Source organism: Epinephelus fuscoguttatus, linkage group LG10, assembly GCF_011397635.1.
Source record: "Epinephelus fuscoguttatus linkage group LG10, E.fuscoguttatus.final_Chr_v1".
Classification (NCBI taxonomy): Eukaryota; Metazoa; Chordata; class Actinopteri; order Perciformes; family Serranidae; genus Epinephelus; species Epinephelus fuscoguttatus.
The window spans coordinates 14,653,328-14,670,813 of record NC_064761.1 but is presented as its reverse complement, the minus strand read 5'-3'; the positions used below and the strand labels follow the sequence as shown (position 1 = coordinate 14,670,813).

General features: G+C 39.9%; 1 protein-coding gene across 1 annotated transcript; it reads left to right on the top strand.

Annotated features, from left to right (window-relative positions):
* Nucleotides 1-6,203: 6,203 nt before the first annotated feature.
* Nucleotides 6,204-12,414, top strand: lg10h1orf52 (linkage group 10 C1orf52 homolog). The gene is made up of 3 exons (XM_049587940.1): nucleotides 6,204-6,632; nucleotides 9,108-9,318; nucleotides 10,011-12,414. Exons 1-3 carry the CDS (start codon nucleotides 6,333-6,335, stop codon nucleotides 10,163-10,165), a joined length of 666 nt encoding a protein of 221 aa, XP_049443897.1. The 5' UTR covers nucleotides 6,204-6,332; the 3' UTR covers nucleotides 10,166-12,414.
* Nucleotides 12,415-17,486: the final 5,072 nt, after the last annotated feature.

Here is a 17,486-nt window from a genome sequence, read left to right as displayed (position 1 = left end):
ATCATTTCCACAGAAAAATGCAGATTCTTAATGTAAAACAGCCATGCTGCTGTGCTCATGTGTCACAGTGTGTTTATTTTATTTTACTTCACGTTACCAAATTGAAGTATATCAGTACAATCATTTAGCTTCAAGTCGGTCTCCAGTTTGATGTGAGTAACACAGCTTTAAGGTGTTATAGACTTGAATCTAGGGAGAAATGAGAAAATGCTGGTTGGGCTTTACATCTTACTTCTAAACAACCCCCACAAAAAAACAACCCCACCAAGATATAAAGACATGCCATGTCCATGTCCACTGACTATAGGTAATGATCTTGACATCAGCATGTCTTTTCTCCTCATTAACCTTCTTAAGGTCATTGTGTCATCCTGCTAAATCAACAGAGCTTTAGGTCAAAGGTCACCTGAGTGGCATCAGGCAGAGGTTTACTTTGGTCGACTGTCTACACTCTTCTAGTTTACATTAATATGAGCACATTCAAGTGAAAAGCAGTAATTAAGTTGCTGACTACAAATGTTAAAGGGAATGCCATACCAAGTTCCTTCACTGAGTTTACAGCCAATCACAAACAACGATACGCTGATAATGAAAAGAAGACAAGATTGGCCCTCGCACAGATCAGCTGGATTGTGCCAAAGGAGGGCTGCAACACAATATCAGAAAAATGTCCAGCTTACATTGTTATCTGTTGGTGAAACAAAAGGAGTGAAAACCTCCATCTGGGTTTAATGAGCACGTTAGCAAACCTCTTGTTTTATTCTCCAGGTGACGCTTGGCAACTTCGAGATGGACTGTGGGTTTAATTATTGAAAACGTAAACAGGATTTCTGCAATTAAGATCCGAAATGTTCAGAATCACCCGGTGGGCCTTCCAGAGAGAGAACACAGGTGTACAAAAACATATGAGATAACATCTGACGCCTTCTTTCAACTAATACAGATTCCTTCGAGGCCCTAGTTAGCTGAAATCAGTATGCGTCTCACTCTTAATTGTAGAGAAGTTGAGAGAGAGAGAGAGAGAGAGAGAGAGAGAGAGGAAAACATCTGCCTCCTGCTATATTTCCTAACACTGAGTAAACCACCCACTGACACATGCTGTCACAGATGTGTCCTGACCTGAGCTGAGTTAAGCCCATGGATAAAATAAAGACATTCAAGATATTATGAATGGCTAGATTAAACAGAGACGTGGAGAGGTGTGGCTTTTCACTTCAGTGGGGAATTTCTCACATCACGGAAAGGCTCTGTGGAGAGTGGAGAAAAAAAATAAGCCAAAGGAAGGGCCAGTTGTACCAGCTATAGAACAGTATCCTCCCTGCTGGATTTATCATCCTTTTTTCCTGGGTTTACATCCCTACGAACTTCAAAAGCCAAGAATATGGTTCAAAAAACAACATGCATTCATCAGCAAACCTTCAGCTCATCTCAGGGAGAAATGGAGTATCATGGTATTCTTGTAAGTAAATGGGACTGGAAGGAGGAAAAAAAAAATTGTTGGGTCACACTTGTTACAAGAACGATTTAGAATCAAGTTTAGTTTTCTTGATACATGTGCAACAGTCTCCACACATCTGCTCTAGTGTCAGTTCAGGCAGACATGGGAAACTGTGTTAGGAACGAGACAACATCTACTGTTTTCAGACACATTAATCTTGAATGCTCAAACTGTGAGGAAAAACTTCTACTCAGTAAATTAGTTAATTGCAGCTGAACAGTGAGGATAAGAGAGCCAGGGAACAACTTCTGGAACCTAGGTCCCAAGAATCTGTAGTCACATCCATAGCCAGTTCATTAACACGGTCCAGAATTTGTAAAAAGGACTTGCCCAAGAGGGTGAAGTTTTCCTTAATCATTAGCTATGGCTGACAGAGAAATGTTGCTGTCAGTCAGTCTCAGAGCTAAAATTGTTTGAAATACATAATGCAGATTTTAATTTGCTGAAACTTCTGTTTAGTTTCAAGAAGGTCAGCGTTCTTTCAGTTTTCTTTCAGCCCAAAGCAGTGACCCCTTGGTCCATCAGCCGTCTCCCTCTCAAAAGGAACATATCTTTGCACATCACAACTTGAGAGAGGTCACAACTTGAGACAAACTCATTAGATTCCAAAAAACATAGTGATACGTGTAAATACTCCACTGCCCTGACAGTCATTCTCATTCCCACGATTAATTTTGGTCGTAGCACTAACAGTAGCACTAATATTGTCAGTGCTGGTGCTGCTGCCACTACAGTTACTAATGAAGACAACACAATGGTGTTAAGATAAAGGCGAAAAAGGAAATGAAAAACAATCAATCATGACAAGGAAGAACATGAACTTTTACTTTCTACCTTCAGGATCTGTTGAGACCGGACCTTCAGTAAATTTCCACACTGTACAGTTTTGACCTCCAGCTCACCAAAAAATGCAAAACATTTCATTTGAGGCATATTGTTATTATTGAGCATAGGGGGAGGGAGGGGAAGAAGAGTTCATTTTCTATCCTGTGCCTTTTAGCTGGTGTTTGATTTGTGGATGAGGTCAAAGTCTGGCCCCTTTAAATCAAGCTGACTTCAGAAAACCAAAGACAAACTGTTTAGGTTCTTTGAACTGCTCTAAATCATTAGAGGAAGTGATGCGATCGGGCAGAGTTGATGAACTCTGTTAACTGTTTAGTGTTTTGAAGGTGCTCTGAGTTACGGAAACAAACGAAGGATCTCCACTGGATGAACAAGAAGTAAACATAAAGCTCCGTGCTTTTATATACAGTACTTCAAAGAACTGTTTTCATAAAAGTATTTGCAAACCAGGGTGGACAATAATTAGGCTAATCCAAAATTGTCACTTGAGCTCAGTTCTTGTCAGTTTCTCAGAACTTTTTGGGGATGGCTCTTTGTCTCATTGGTGTGACTTTACTGCACTCTAGTGGTCTAAATTATGTTAGTGGGTTAGCTCACTAAAATACCCTTCAAAAACTGATGATCATGCTGTCACATTGCCTGCTGTATTAGAGTTGTGCTATATAACAAAACGTTTTTTGATTGGTTTGGAACCTGAATGAAAAATGTCTGATTTACCAAGACTGCTATTTTCGGCAATAATAATTAATTAAATCACATTTCTGTATGTGTATGCATTTTAACTGATTCTAGAGGCATATGTGTTTTGGATAACGGTAGATAAGTCTACATTAATTGAATACTTCACCCACAATATGACCATTTGTAAATCAAGTCATGCCATGTTAGCTTGAATTCCTAAAGAAAAGTTTGTTTTTCTTACAAGCCTTTGTGGAAAATGGCAGACATATTGATTTACTGATTGATTGGGGACCAGATTTAACAACAGCAAAACTATAGAAAAAATCCATTCACAAAGTCTCACACAACTCATGCAGTAAAATCCAAGTTTCAATAATCCAGTCGTATGCTCAGGTCTTCGCACACACGTGCATTTTCACTTAAAAAACTGTAGTATTGGAGTCTGGCTTTGAAGAGATCACAGATAAGTTTCACTTTTAGTTCAATTTTAAATACTAAGGTCAAGCATCTGTTTGGGAAGTACTGATTATAGGACAGGATAAATGAGACTTGGATCATACTGCACGAGTCCAACATGTTGTTACTGTTGTTAAAGTGGCCCCCAATCAGTCAGTAAATCAATATGTTTGTCCTTTTCCACTGAGGCATGTGAGAAAAACAAAGTTTTCTGCATGATTTCAAGGTAAAACATGACTGACAGATTTACAAATGGTCCTTTTGTGGGTGAAGTATTCCTTTAATCAGTTGTTGTAGTGTTTTAACTTCAAAACACACTCATGGTGAAGAGTAATGAGATCAGTAGCCTTGGTTTATGTTGCCAGATTTTTTTCATTAATAGTACTTGAAAGCCCTGCAGTCTTTTGTGGTGTGGTTCATCTCGTGTTGGCCTAATATGTAACACACTGGTGGCAGCTGATATCCTTCATTTCTTACACAAACATACTTTTATGACTGCAGTATTGGCCTATAGTGTAGGCTATGTAAAGTATTTGAAAACCTTTATTTTTCAAGTAATAACATTCAAAACATTTGCATTAGAAATAGGAACTCCACTAGGAAAAAATGGGGTTTGGAATCGCATGAAATATGTCCTGACTCATACCTATCTCCGGGTTCAATTTTACAAAGGACTTATTTGAAGCGTCTGTTTTGTTATTATAGAGTATGGCAGGAGGGAGATTATGAGGAGAGAGTTTACATGTCTATCCTGTGCATTTTAGTTGGTGTTTGACCTGCAGGCTACACCAGGGCAAAGACTGGCCCCTTTAAATCAAGCTGACTTCAGAAAAACCAAGATAAACTGTTTAGGCTGTATAAACTGCTCTAAATCATTAGAAGAGGTAATGCGACTGGGCAAAGGTGATGGACCCCCTGAACTGTTCAGTGTTTTGAAGGTGCTCCAAGTAATGGGAACAAACAATGAATCTCCACTGGACGAACAGCAAAAAGTAAACATGAAGCATTAGAGAATATGTGTTTGTTATGGAAGTGCATAGTTTTGACAAGAGTAAAGTGTAGCTGCAAACCAGAGCAGACAATGATCAGGTCAATGCAGGGCTGTCACTCTGTCAGTCCCTCCCTACTTTTTTGGAATGGCTCATTGTGTCATTGGTGTGACTATACTGCACTCTAGTGGTTAAAAGGAACTAGTGACCGTTCCTCCATGGTTTACAAGCTGATTTTCATGCTGTCGTACACCATGTAACAAAGACCAGTGGTAGAGTCAGGCTGTCTGAGAAGCAGGGGCAAAAAAAAAATTAAAGGATACCAGCTGCTTGCAGCTGGGCACAGAAATTTTCTAGCATGTAGGGCAGCCTATATGGCACTCACTGCGTTGTATTTTCTCAGGTGTCATCTACCAAAGGACCATTCAAGAGGGACCTTTTACTGTTTTTTTCTTTTTTCTTTTTAAGATAGGCACAGAGGTCACAGTCACCCCCTTCCGCTGACAAATAGGCCTACTTTTCCTGATTGCCTTGGGGCCAAAATAAAAAATGACTCATTTGCAAAGACTACCTTTTTTTGTACTATAATAATTACATAAGTCAGTTTTATCTGTGTGTACACATCTCAGCTGAGCTCCTCAGGGTGAGGAGGAATATGATCAGTAAACTCAGTGTATGTCACCAGATTGTATTACTTAAAATTGCTTTAAAGCTGTGCAGTTGTTTATGGTGACTGTTGAAGGCTTTCGTAATGATCTGATGGCCTATAGACAGTATATAAAAAGCTTCTTTCTTTTTTATTTACAAGATAGAGAATACACAAGGGACCCCCTCATGTATGCCCCTACAATAATGTGGTATGGACTGTAGTATAGGGCTATAGTGAGGGGATTGTTAATCATTTGAAATCCTTTATTTTTTAAGTAACATAAACATTTGTCATAGAAACAAGATAACCTTGAATGTATAAAAAATATGAGGGTGCAGGCTTATGGACTGTTTAAACGCGTCTTTGATATCTAGTGTGTGATTAACTACGCGCTAATCTGACCACATGTTTCACATGCTCTCCAAAGTCACAGTAGAATCAGATGTTTCTATAAGAATTATCATAAATTGTCTGTGACACGAGATAAACATCTGCACAGAATTAGCTACTGGGGTGATTAATCAAGGTTGTATCAAAGTCCATTTGTAGTGTCTCTATAAAAGTCTGTCCAACAGTAAATGGATCTGATGGATTCCAGGCTAAAATATCAGACTATGTGACCCCAATCTGCCCCCAGAAGATGACTGCGGGTCAGGAGGAGCTTTGCTTTACAACATGCTGGAACAGCAACAGTCAAGGCCATGGAAACTTAATTTCATTTCAATTTGACATCACAGTGCAACTTGAATAAATGCAAAAATTTAACAGTGACATCTGGAGGCTATTTGGGCCACAACTGAAGCATGACTGCAGCACCAAGTCTCACTGCCAAGTTTTGTGCAGGCACTCTGTAATATCACTGGGCTGTAGCTGAAGCCTGAATAATAAATTAGCTGTTTAATAACATACTACAAAATATAAATAATATTACTACAGGACATCAAAGATTTGTTCTCACAAAAGTCAGTTGCATGTTGACAAAATTACACTAAGTCCAGTACAGTCGTGTTTTGTTTTTACTCGGCTTGCTCCTTTAATGAAGTAGCTTTGCGACAGTCATCACGACACTAATACACTTTACGACTCTTTTGGAGGCTGATTCAAAATGGAGTAGATCTTACAGGTCCAAATCCAACCGAATAGCATTATCCTCATCTCTTTGTAGTGTATACGTTCACAGGTCGTCACTCGTTAGAGAATTACTAACTCCTGCACAATGACAGAAGAAAAGAAGTCCGGCTCTTTGGGTTTCTTTTCGAGTTACGACGATTTGAGCGACAGCAGCGACGGCAGCGACTCAGACGAGGAGGGAGAAAGTAGAAAGAAGAAACCGGACTCAGAGGCTACGGGCAGCGGAGCTCAGTCCTCCCAACATGGGACCAAACGAGCCGCTGGTGGAGCTCCGTTACCCAAACCTGACGAGCTGTTCAGCTCCGTGTCCAAGCCTGCGTTTCTCTACAACCCGTTGAATAAGGAGATAGACTGGGACACCCTCACGGTCAAAGCTCCTGAAGAGGTAACATACAAGATAGAGTTATATAAGATAGTTATTGCTAAACTGGACTACTTCAGTAGATGTAGCATTACCATGGTGTATAAATACTAGGTTATAATTTAAAGTCCTGCATGCATATTATAAATATTATTCAATTTAGGGCTGGGAAATATGAAGATATTATGTCGTTATCGAGACATGAGACTATATATCGTCTAATGTTTTGGATATCGTTGTATCGTGATACGGCATCAATAGTGTTTTTTCCTCCTTATTAAGTCTGCATTACTGCAAAGTGATGTACATGTATCAACCTATCAGACTTTAGTATGTGTTTTAACGCTTGCCTTCACCCAACTAGTCGTTACATCCACATTATTTATAATTATTGATCAAAAATCTCATTGTGTTAATATTTTCTCAAAACAAAACACAAAAGACAATAGTCATTACCAAAGCTTTGTCATATCAGACAAGGTAGTTGATAAGAAATATTATGTTCAGCTTGTCTCTCAGTCCTAACACTGATCAAGAGCTTTTGAGATTTAAAAATATTTAGATATATATAGTGTATCAAGACAAGTCTAAAAATATTGTAATATAATTTTCAAAACATATTGCCCAGGCCAGATACTATCAGAATCAGCTGTTTTGGCCAAGTATCTATATACATACAAGGAATATGACTCTGTTCTTATGTTGATTTCAATGTACATACACAGAATAGACATACATCTAAAAACAGGGTCTACAAAGCTGGACAAGAGGCCTCCACTACTTGAGTAAGATTCTGTGTGCAGGACTGCTACTTGTAAGTTGTACCGATACCGATACCTGTATCGGAAATGTCTCCGATACTGCCTAAAATGCAGTATCGGCGAGTACAGCCTATGACCAATCCAGTACCCCGTAATGCCTCATGTCATTACGCATACACACTACTAACACTCATTCTACTATTGTGTATTTATTTCTAAATATTTTACATAGAGTTTTAGGAGTTGAGACATAAAACAATTCATATTCCATCCATTTTTATTTTGCGTGCTGGTATCGGATCGGTACTCGGTATCGGCCCCCACAACATCAGTTCAGGGGTCGGAATCGGTATCGGGAAGGAAAAAGTGGTATCGGTACATCTCTACTTGTAAGTTGTAACTGAGTACTTTTGCACTGTGGTATTTCTACTTTTATTTAATGCTGGGGCAGGCAAAAATCTGGAAAAGGCCACAAAAAAGGCAGAATTTAAAAATATACACCCCTCCTTTTGCAGCTTGCCTCTCTCCCCTCTCTGTCCCAAGCTCATCCCACCAGACAACCACAGGCACAAGCTCTTCATACAACAACCAATTGTTTTCCATACATTGATTTGTCTGGTCTTATTTAATTGTAGAGTTGCACACAGCGCGTTCACTCAGCCCCTCCTTGCCCCACTTTTTCTCTCTGCCTTTATCAGACCAAAAATGAGAAAAGAAATAGCAAGCTTATGTTTGCCAGTCCATTGTCCTTTCGTCTTGCTCCTCGCCACAGTGGACAACTTTCCTGGGAGGAGAGCGGGCAGCACCTCAGGAGATGAGCAGCTGTAGCAGCTCAAATTTTGCCAGCGCAATCCCCTCCACACCTGATGTCACAGCAGGCTGGTGGCCAGTGGCAGTGCCAGGTCTTACCTGTTAGCTGATCTAACAGGGAGTTGGGGCTTTCCTGTCCCCTGGAGCTGGGGTTTAGGCTGGCTGCATTTGTGCTACTGCAATTGCTGACTAGGTGTGTGTGTCCGCAGCTGCTACCAGCTCTTTTCCTGGCGAGTTGGTTTGTAGTGGTGAGGAGTCAGGTGGAGGATACACTGTGACTTGTGGCTGTTGCTAACGTTAGCTATATAAACATGAACATGAAGCTGCAGCAGCCAGCCTTTGGCTTTTGGTCTTTTTCTGTGTGCTTGTATAGTATCTATGTGCACATTTTTTATTGATGTTATTGGTTGGAATTCAGTGACCTTTGACAGTCAAAATGAATATGGCCTGACAATTTTATACGCCACTTCCAACAATATACCTGCATTTGGCGGATGGCAGGTGATTATCTTAGAGCCTGGTCACAAACTTTACAGATGTGTAGTTGAGATTAAAATGAAGGCGGAATTCAAGGATGAGTGTGATTTGAGCATGGGAGCTAGAAGTAGGAAAGAGGCCATTGGCATCTCCAGTTTCTGCCCCTGGCATCTCCAGTTTCTGCCCCTGGCATTTGTTTCAAGTATTGTGGCTTGAGTGATCCCACAGCAAGATGGTCTTCAGTGATCTATATTTTGCAGCTTTTAAAGTAGTGGAAGGAGTTGAGGCATTTATGTAAATCCAGCAATGCTGCATGTTCCCTGGGGCTACAGAGGTAACCGTTTATTTGTGAGGGGCTTTAGGTGTCTAGGTTATCATCTTTTCTCAACCTTTCCTTCGTTACTTTTTCTAAGCCACTTTTCCACATCCTGCTTTTCTCTCTTGCATGAAGCCTGCCAGAGAGTTTAAGCCATGGAAGACAAATGCTGTACCACCTCCTGAGAGCTACACCACAGAGCCAGAGAAGAAGAAGGGAGCTCCCCCAGGCATGGATATGGCTATAAAGTGGTCCAATGTGTATGAGGACAATGGGGAAGATGCACCACAGCCTTACACCGGCAACGCTCGTTTCTTACCTGCAGAGGAGGAACCCCCTGTATCAGGTTAGCCCTGCAATACAACAACAGTGTGCCATTTATAACTCTCTTGCCAGTATAAACAAACTGATGAAATGATCACTGCCATAGGCGTCATTCTCTTCATGATTAATTCACCAGTTCTTTGACAGCATTACGCTACACTGACTTACTCTTTGGTGATATTAAGCATCCTATTTAAACGGGCTTTTTGTCTCTGACAGCACACATGCTCAGTGAGTAGAACAGACTGTGTCCCAAACTAATGAAATTTTGATGTACATCAAAACATATACTAGATGAGAAATGTAAGTGAATCAAAACCCCATGAATACATTTTATGGGATATTAAAGAGCTCTGTGAAGGCACCCTTGTCAGGCCTAAAAAAATCAGTGCACTTGCATTGGCAATAAGCAAGTAGACTGAGTGAACATGAACCCAGAGCAGCGTCATCGGTACCCAGAAATGCACGACACAGCCTCATCTGCAACACTCCACCCATCTTGGTGGAAAAATGGATGCTGGAAGCCACAAAATTACTAAACAGTCACAAGCAGAAAAATTAGTTTCTGCGCTTTTCATTTTTCACCTACACGGATTTAGCCGATTGATTCGTTTGAATGGTGTGCTGTGAAGCAATTCTAAAGTCATTATTTTCCACTCTCCCACTACCCCACCCCTCCCTCTCCCAAACCACCCCCACTCCTCTTGTGATCAGATGAGGAATCAGAGAAGCAAGAAACGTCTGCTAAGAAACGTCGAGTGGAGACCTTCCAGCAGAAGGAGAAGAGGAAGAGGGACATGGGACAAGCGACTTCTGACAAGAATTTCGTCGAGGAGGAGAAAAGGATCCTCAGGCAAAGTGCTGATTGAGGCTTAAACCCTTCTGCAACAGGGAATCTCTTTGTTATTTAAGTATTTTTATGTAAACCAGAAACGCTCACAGATATTAGCACAATGTTCAACTAGGTGGTATGCTGCAAACACAATCAGGTGTTTCACCTATTTGTTGATATTATTTGCAATATTATATTTGTTTAGTGTTCAAAGGACTGTCTGTCAGCACACTTAAAAAAGTTAAGTATATGACAGTCCCACTGTAAAATGTTCAATTTAAAAACTTAGATTCTGGTAAATCTCTGCGGACAGTTAAAGGAGAATTTGGGTGTTTTACATTCTGGATTGTGTTTTCATTGTTTGGTCAGGATATCATGAGACACAGCTTTATGATGCACACAGGGCATACCAAACAAGTAATTAGACAGGTTTGGTCCCAGTTTGGCATTACCTTATCTTTACTTCTGAATATGTAGTCTATACAATAAGATGAAATGAGACTTGTCTAAATCTACACAATTGCTCTTGTTTGAGTCCCTTAGTCTTTGCAAAAAGGTTAGTGAGTAAAATGTTTTCATCACCAAGAAGCATAAAAGCCCAAAACTACAACAAATGATTGATTAGCCTGATTTGACACAGTGAACATAAGCCCAGTTTCCACCAAACACAGTATGGTACCTTTGGAACCAAAAAGTAATTCTTCAGACATGGTACCTAGACCCTAGTGTTTCCACTGCAAACAGTACTCTTAAATGTGGGCGGTGTTGTTGTCACTCACTGCTCCATTCAACACTCAATATATTTTTCCATTACCAGTGACACAGATGGAAGTCTGCACCTTGTTTATCGTCCACAGAACAAAGCTGCACACTGACATTTTCAGAACAAGATAAAACAGGCTGGAGTGAGAATCTTTCTCGGTGGGATATTTCGAAATAGTGGATTTGTGCATTTAGTCCTTCTAAAGCAAGCGCAGTGGTTTAGTGTTGCCAGAGCCCACAGGAACGACTCTCCGCAACGCTTTTTTTTCCTCTGAGTGAGGATTAATATATATATATATGCAGTTCATTTAACAGGGTCACAATTGATATATATTTTTACGTTTGAAGATTCATTAGTTTAAGACTCATTACTAAAAGTGTATGTCATCCAAGAGAGACAATAAAAATTCATGGAGTCAAAGTTGTCACAGATGGATTCCCGTTGTCAGCTTATGCACTGAGCAACATAACAAGTTCCACCTTAAAAGTTGCCAGCAGTTGGCCCAGTGAATTAAGTTTTCTTTTCTCCGACTCCAGCTGTTGTGAGAGGCAGCAAAATATAGCTACAGTTTACTAATATATATAAAACTTGCCACGGTATGTACAGTGGTCACATGAGCCTCAAAACGAGCCACAACTCAGCCCTGAGCCAAGTGACCTTCCACTACTAACCAATCAACAGACTGCAGTGTTCACAGCTCCACCTTTTAGTACCAGATCTGTGTGCTAGGTACCCCAACAGACCAAAAATGGTAATGGTATGGAACTGTTCCATTGGTACCATCCACAACCTTTCACAGTAGAAACAGAAAAAAATTTACTGAACTGTACTGCTTGGTGTAGACCAGGCTATTTAGGCTTTGCCTCCTGTTTGCTTTAATTTAATGAGCTAAAATACGACTGACGTCCAGCCGTGGTGATTTTTGATTTTGGTCTGTGTTTGTCTTGTATTACAAACTATCACCACAGATATATATGAATTATGCATTTGTGTTGTGTTAATGTGGTGATTTTCCTTAAAAAATGTAATTTGCTGTAAATTTGTTGAAATTATATTTAAAAATGAGCTTGTTCTTCCTGCTTGTGGGCACTAGATGTCGCCCTTAAGCTACACTAGTGAACACCCCTTTCATGTTTTGTACTGAAGTCTGCTGCACATGTTGGGCACCCAGTTTACAACCAGGGTCGGTCTACATGCTGTCAGTCAGAGGGGGAGTTCTGATCTTCGATTTGGAAGTTTGTCTCATCTCAGTTCTTTTGAGATACTTGATGCATTCAGACTGTTTATTCAGTCTCATGTACCTGGTATTACACAACACTTCACATCTGTGTGAAATAAAACCTCTTGCATGTTTAGTACTATAAAAGAAGACTTTTGGAACATTGTACTGTTTTATGGACCTTTTGTTTCCTGCCAGCAAATCTGCTTATTCGGTGTGAACAGTTGTATATGAATAATTTTGTAGTTTGTTTTTAGTGTTACAATGTTCGTCATAAACCACTGAGGCAATAAAAGGTATTTTACTGGAGAAAGCTGTTCTGTCCGTCATTTTAATCAAGTTAATTAGGACACAAGTTTAAAATGAGCAACAGAACATTCACTGTTAGTTACATTCAGTGGAAAGCAGCATCTTAAAAATGTCCTAAATCAGTTAGAATCCAGGTAATAATAGACTAAACAATCTCAAATTCATTCTTTGAATTTTTGTGACCGTTGGAGCAAATACATTGGTTTTCCAAGCACTGAGAAAAAAAGAAAAGTTTCCAGTTTGCAACAGGTTAGTGATCAGAGGAATTCCTGGCCTATCTGTCATTGTGGGTTGACATGAAATAGTGGTAAATATGCTTCTGATAAGATTCCAGCCTCCAGGTATGTGCCTGGCCTTGTCTGAAATGCGTACCTGGTCCTGAACAACAGCAGACTGATTTTTATCAGCCATATTTACGAACAAATAACTCCCCTTTCCCTACTGACCGTATAAGCGATCCCCAGCGAGATCACATCCATCAGTGTTTAAGTATCTTGCTTGTCAGTCTTGTGACTGGAAATTTACCAGAAGAGAGACGTTTCGCAATTCCCGTGTGGAAAACAAATTCTCTCTCTCACATCTTGTGTTTTTGAATTGTCACTCTGTTTGATATGATATCTACAGCATTCTTGGAGCGTAGCCTCTTTGTGTTATAGAGATCATGTTACCGGAGGAAAGCATTTTTTCGTCCCACTGGATGTCACACATGGCTGACCTTATCTTCATTTAATAAAAGAGAACATCTTGGTCTCCTGTGTTACCCCAGTACAATCAGCAAGGCACTGAAGTCCTTAGCTCGGATACATCTCACACTAAAAATTCAAAATATCTCAATTTATGTTTACTCTCTGTGTTTACCTAGAGGATTCGTACTACTGTGACTTATTAACTAAATTGCGAGAGGTTTCCAATAACTGAAGTGTTTCCTGGGCCAGTCAGGATCTGAAATGTGTCAGTCACACTAACCATTTATCACCGTGACACATTTACTGGAAGGTCAAGACCTCATGATGGCCATTGAGCATTCAGCGACCTTTACTGAGCTGGCTGCCTACAGCTGCGGCTATCTGACTTATGACAGTTTCACATAGTCAGCACAATGTCACAGCTTGTATGTAAATTGAGTTTTGGCTGTTGTGTGGTGCCAATACAAGAGGAATACTTTTCATCTCTGTTTTTCTTTAAAGATATAGCCCTACCATGCAGGATGTTTGTGTGACTCAGAGAAGTAATCCCTGTTAATCATTACTCATGACCCACTAGAGGTGTGTGGTGGTGTATTTATCTGCAGAGACCCTTACCTCTGCCTGTATTGTCTTAATTTCTTCCTATTTAGCCATGCTCAGGGCATTTCTGGGTGCGAACTTGCATTTGCTATGATAGTGAAGGCATGGCCTGCCTTACTCTGCCTCTGACTGACTCACCCCAACATTCTTACTCTAAGCAATCCTACTCCTCTTACCTAAACCTAACCAACCCATCCAACAAAGACAATGAGTATTAGCCAAACAGACGGAGAGTAGGGTGGGTCAAACGCAAATGCACTTCCTGGGCACAGTGCGCAGGTCAGGTTGAGACCGTAAGCAGCATGCATTCAAGAGGTTGCTGTGAAAATCACAGACACGGCGTTGAAAAAGCACAAATACAGCAAGGCAAAATGCCACCGACAAACTTTTATTTTTACAAACAGTAGCCAACAATTCCTGCATAGTATACCTTTAATAGATAAAAAGGTAACAAGCCTTCGCAGCCCAGCTAGCAGCACAGTGTGGCTATACTCAAAGATACAGCAGCGCTAAATGCTAACAGCGTGCTCACATCTGCAGTGCTAACATGCAGATGATAAGGAAGTAAAATTTACCAGGTTTGGTAAGCATGCTAATGGGCATAAAAAGGCTACAAGGTGCAGCTGAGGCTAATGGCAGTGACAGTTTTGACAAATAAAAATTCTGACCTAATGATGGCTCTAGGTTAAAAATCAGAATCACTAAAGTCAGTAGAATTTATCCGTGAGAAACCTTTAATTATGCATACAAAATTTCATGATAATCCATCGAACAGTTGTCAGGATATTTTATTCAAAACAACAAGGTCAACCTGCACTGAAGAAAAATCCGGGATCTCTAAAGTCTGTGATTCATCATCTCTGAACCATGACTGTCTGTACAAAAAGCCAAAGCTACCCACCCAAAGGTTGTTGAGATATTTATCAAAGTGGTGGACTGAATGACAGACCAACGTTGCAGTCCATACAGCCATGGTGGTAGCGTGTGGTTGAAATTTATGATTTTATCTTGTTGCATACACTACAGTGTAGGATGCTGGTTCCGTGTCAACACATTCACTGACTTATTGACTCCTCCAAAGTCTTCCCTCATCCATGGATGTTTTCTAGAGGCAAACAGTTGCTTTTCACGCCAGCAGTTACGCTGCTCGTGTGAAACAGATGTTTAGCAGAAAAGAAAACCGCTGTGAAGCAGAACAGATCCCTCTAACCTGTCATTCAAGCTGTCTCTTCAGATAAGAGGAATATTAAGATTAATTATCCATGTATGTTGAAATTACGTCTTTTTAGAGACAACAAAAATGATGAAAATAACTGCCTGGCTCAGAAAAGACCACGGCCCTTAAACCACAGGTTCTTCTCTCTTGGTCTCACATTGAGCGAGGAGTCAAATTTTCCAAATGATGATGACGCCGTAATATAATATTGTAATTTACAGTAACATTGTGGTACTGGCCACTGATTGCAGCTAAATATTTCCAAACCATCCCCCTTGTTTTAAGTTAATGTACCATCTCCATTCCTCTAATACCAAGGGCAGCATCAGACAAAGACAAACTTACAAAGCTCTGTAAACTGGATCGTCAGACAATAATAATGGTAATTAATAATTTAGAATAAGATACACAAAACTGAAAGGAATATTTTTAATGTTTTGCTAATGTTCTCATTTGCATATTTATTTATAATATAAAATGACTTAAGAAGACTTAGCTAAGGCAATATTTTATTACAAAAATAATTTCCAGTGTCTGTTTTCTTTGGCGAGTGATGGATTATTTGCCATATTTGTGGGCTTGCCTGCTCCAGTGGAAACTTTGAGGAGACATTATATAATCTGAATACATTGAAGAGCTATGACCACAAAAATGCCAGCAAGAGAAACACCACGTAATATTTAAAATGTGGAAATCTGAAGGTTTAGCAATTTGAAAAAAAAAGTAAAAGTGTCAATCAGTAATTTTTTTTAAAAGATATTCAGTGCTAACTTGAAACAAAGTCAACACTTGATTTTCACACACAGTATGAACATGAAGGTAGACTTGTGAAGCTGAATATTTTAAGCCCGATCACACAATGAAGCACTCAGGGAACAGAACGTTCTTTGGCAGCTCAGAGATGATAGAGAACAGTAGCACGAGAGAAGCAGTCTGACCTCTTGTCATGATAAACATGTCAGTCTGTTGATAAGGATATGGGACAGACAAAAAGACAGGTCCTGGCTCTTTGTGTGTGTGTGTGTGTGTGTGTGTGTGTGTGTGTGTGTCCCAGCCAGCGGCAGTCAGCTAACCTGGCCTCTGGTCAGTAATGGAGGAGATTCTATCTATGTGAATTCTGCTATCTCGACCCTTGTCCTGTGGTTTGCCCAATCAGGCTGAAGTGGGTGCAACATGACGGACTGTGTTTGAATGTATTTCTAACCAATCAGAATCAATTCATAATTGCGCAGGCTGAAGCAGTCACTCAACTGATCGACAGTCTTGATAACTGACCTGTCGTTTTAAGTTCTTGTCAAGCACAGATGCCAAACATTTGCTGGTTACAGTGATGGTTTGCTGCTTTTCTCTGTTTTATATGGCAGTAAAATGAATATTTTTGCACTTTGCACCTTGGGCAATTATTAGATGAGTCATTTAACCAGAAAATAAATAAAACATGAATCAAAATAATCCTCAATTGCAGACCAGTATATTTATCTTATCATGATCACAATGGCTAGTGAGATCACATTCCTCCCTCGGATCATTGACCCTAAAGTGTTTGATTAGAGTCCTTTGCTTTCATTTTCTCTATTTGTAGCCTCTGTTAGAAGTTATACTTGCAGCAGTCTGAGCAGTTTAAGTTGAAGAGTCTTACTGAAAGCAAAAAGTAAGTGTGGTAAAGTGACTCCAGAATGGAGTTTCAACATCACACAAAAGCCAAGAAGGGATGAAATATCATTTTCCTGACTTAGACTGCTCAATTTAGCTTCCATGAGTCACTGTGTGTGCTTCAGAGGAACACTTACAGCTAAGAAAGCCTTATTTGGTATTTATTATTACTATACATCTTCACACAACACTCATATATCACACATTTAGGTTAAAATTCCAGCTATCTGTCAGGTTTGTAATATCTAGTGAGATAAGAGCTTATCTGAGTTCCACACAAGAGGATATGATGTTTGCTCACACTACACTCAGATACTGAATGCTTATGTTTACAAGAATCAGGTCACTGATACTGGCCTTTTATTATAGTTTGGATATCATGTGGAAGTTGTATGGGTTATAAATGTTTGTTACTACCCTGACCACACAGATGCAGCAAAGAACTGCAATGACTTTTGTTAGTTTCCATATTAATCATTTAATTACACCAAGGGTGCTGGAAGTTTTGATGACTGTCAATTTACGGGGGCAGCATATGATTGAGGGCTGCACAGGACTCGCTAACTTTAGCTAATGGAATAGCACTGACGACAGAACCTAATGCCCGCAAAACACTTGTGAGGTGCCACTAGTTGCAGTGCAACCATTAGCTTTCTACAATTTGTAATCCCTAACCCAGGGGTCAGCTACCTTTACTGTCCAGAGAGCCATTTTTGGCCAAAAAAGTTCTCAAATAATCTGCCTGGAGCCACAAAACATATGTAAGCATTATAATGAAGGTAACGGTAAGTCTAAATTTGCCCACCAACATTATAAATAGGTCTAAATGAGCATTTATTAATATGTTTTACCACAAGGTGGCTACTCTGCAGTGGGCTATTTATGATTGTTTAACTTTGCAGGGCTGGTGGT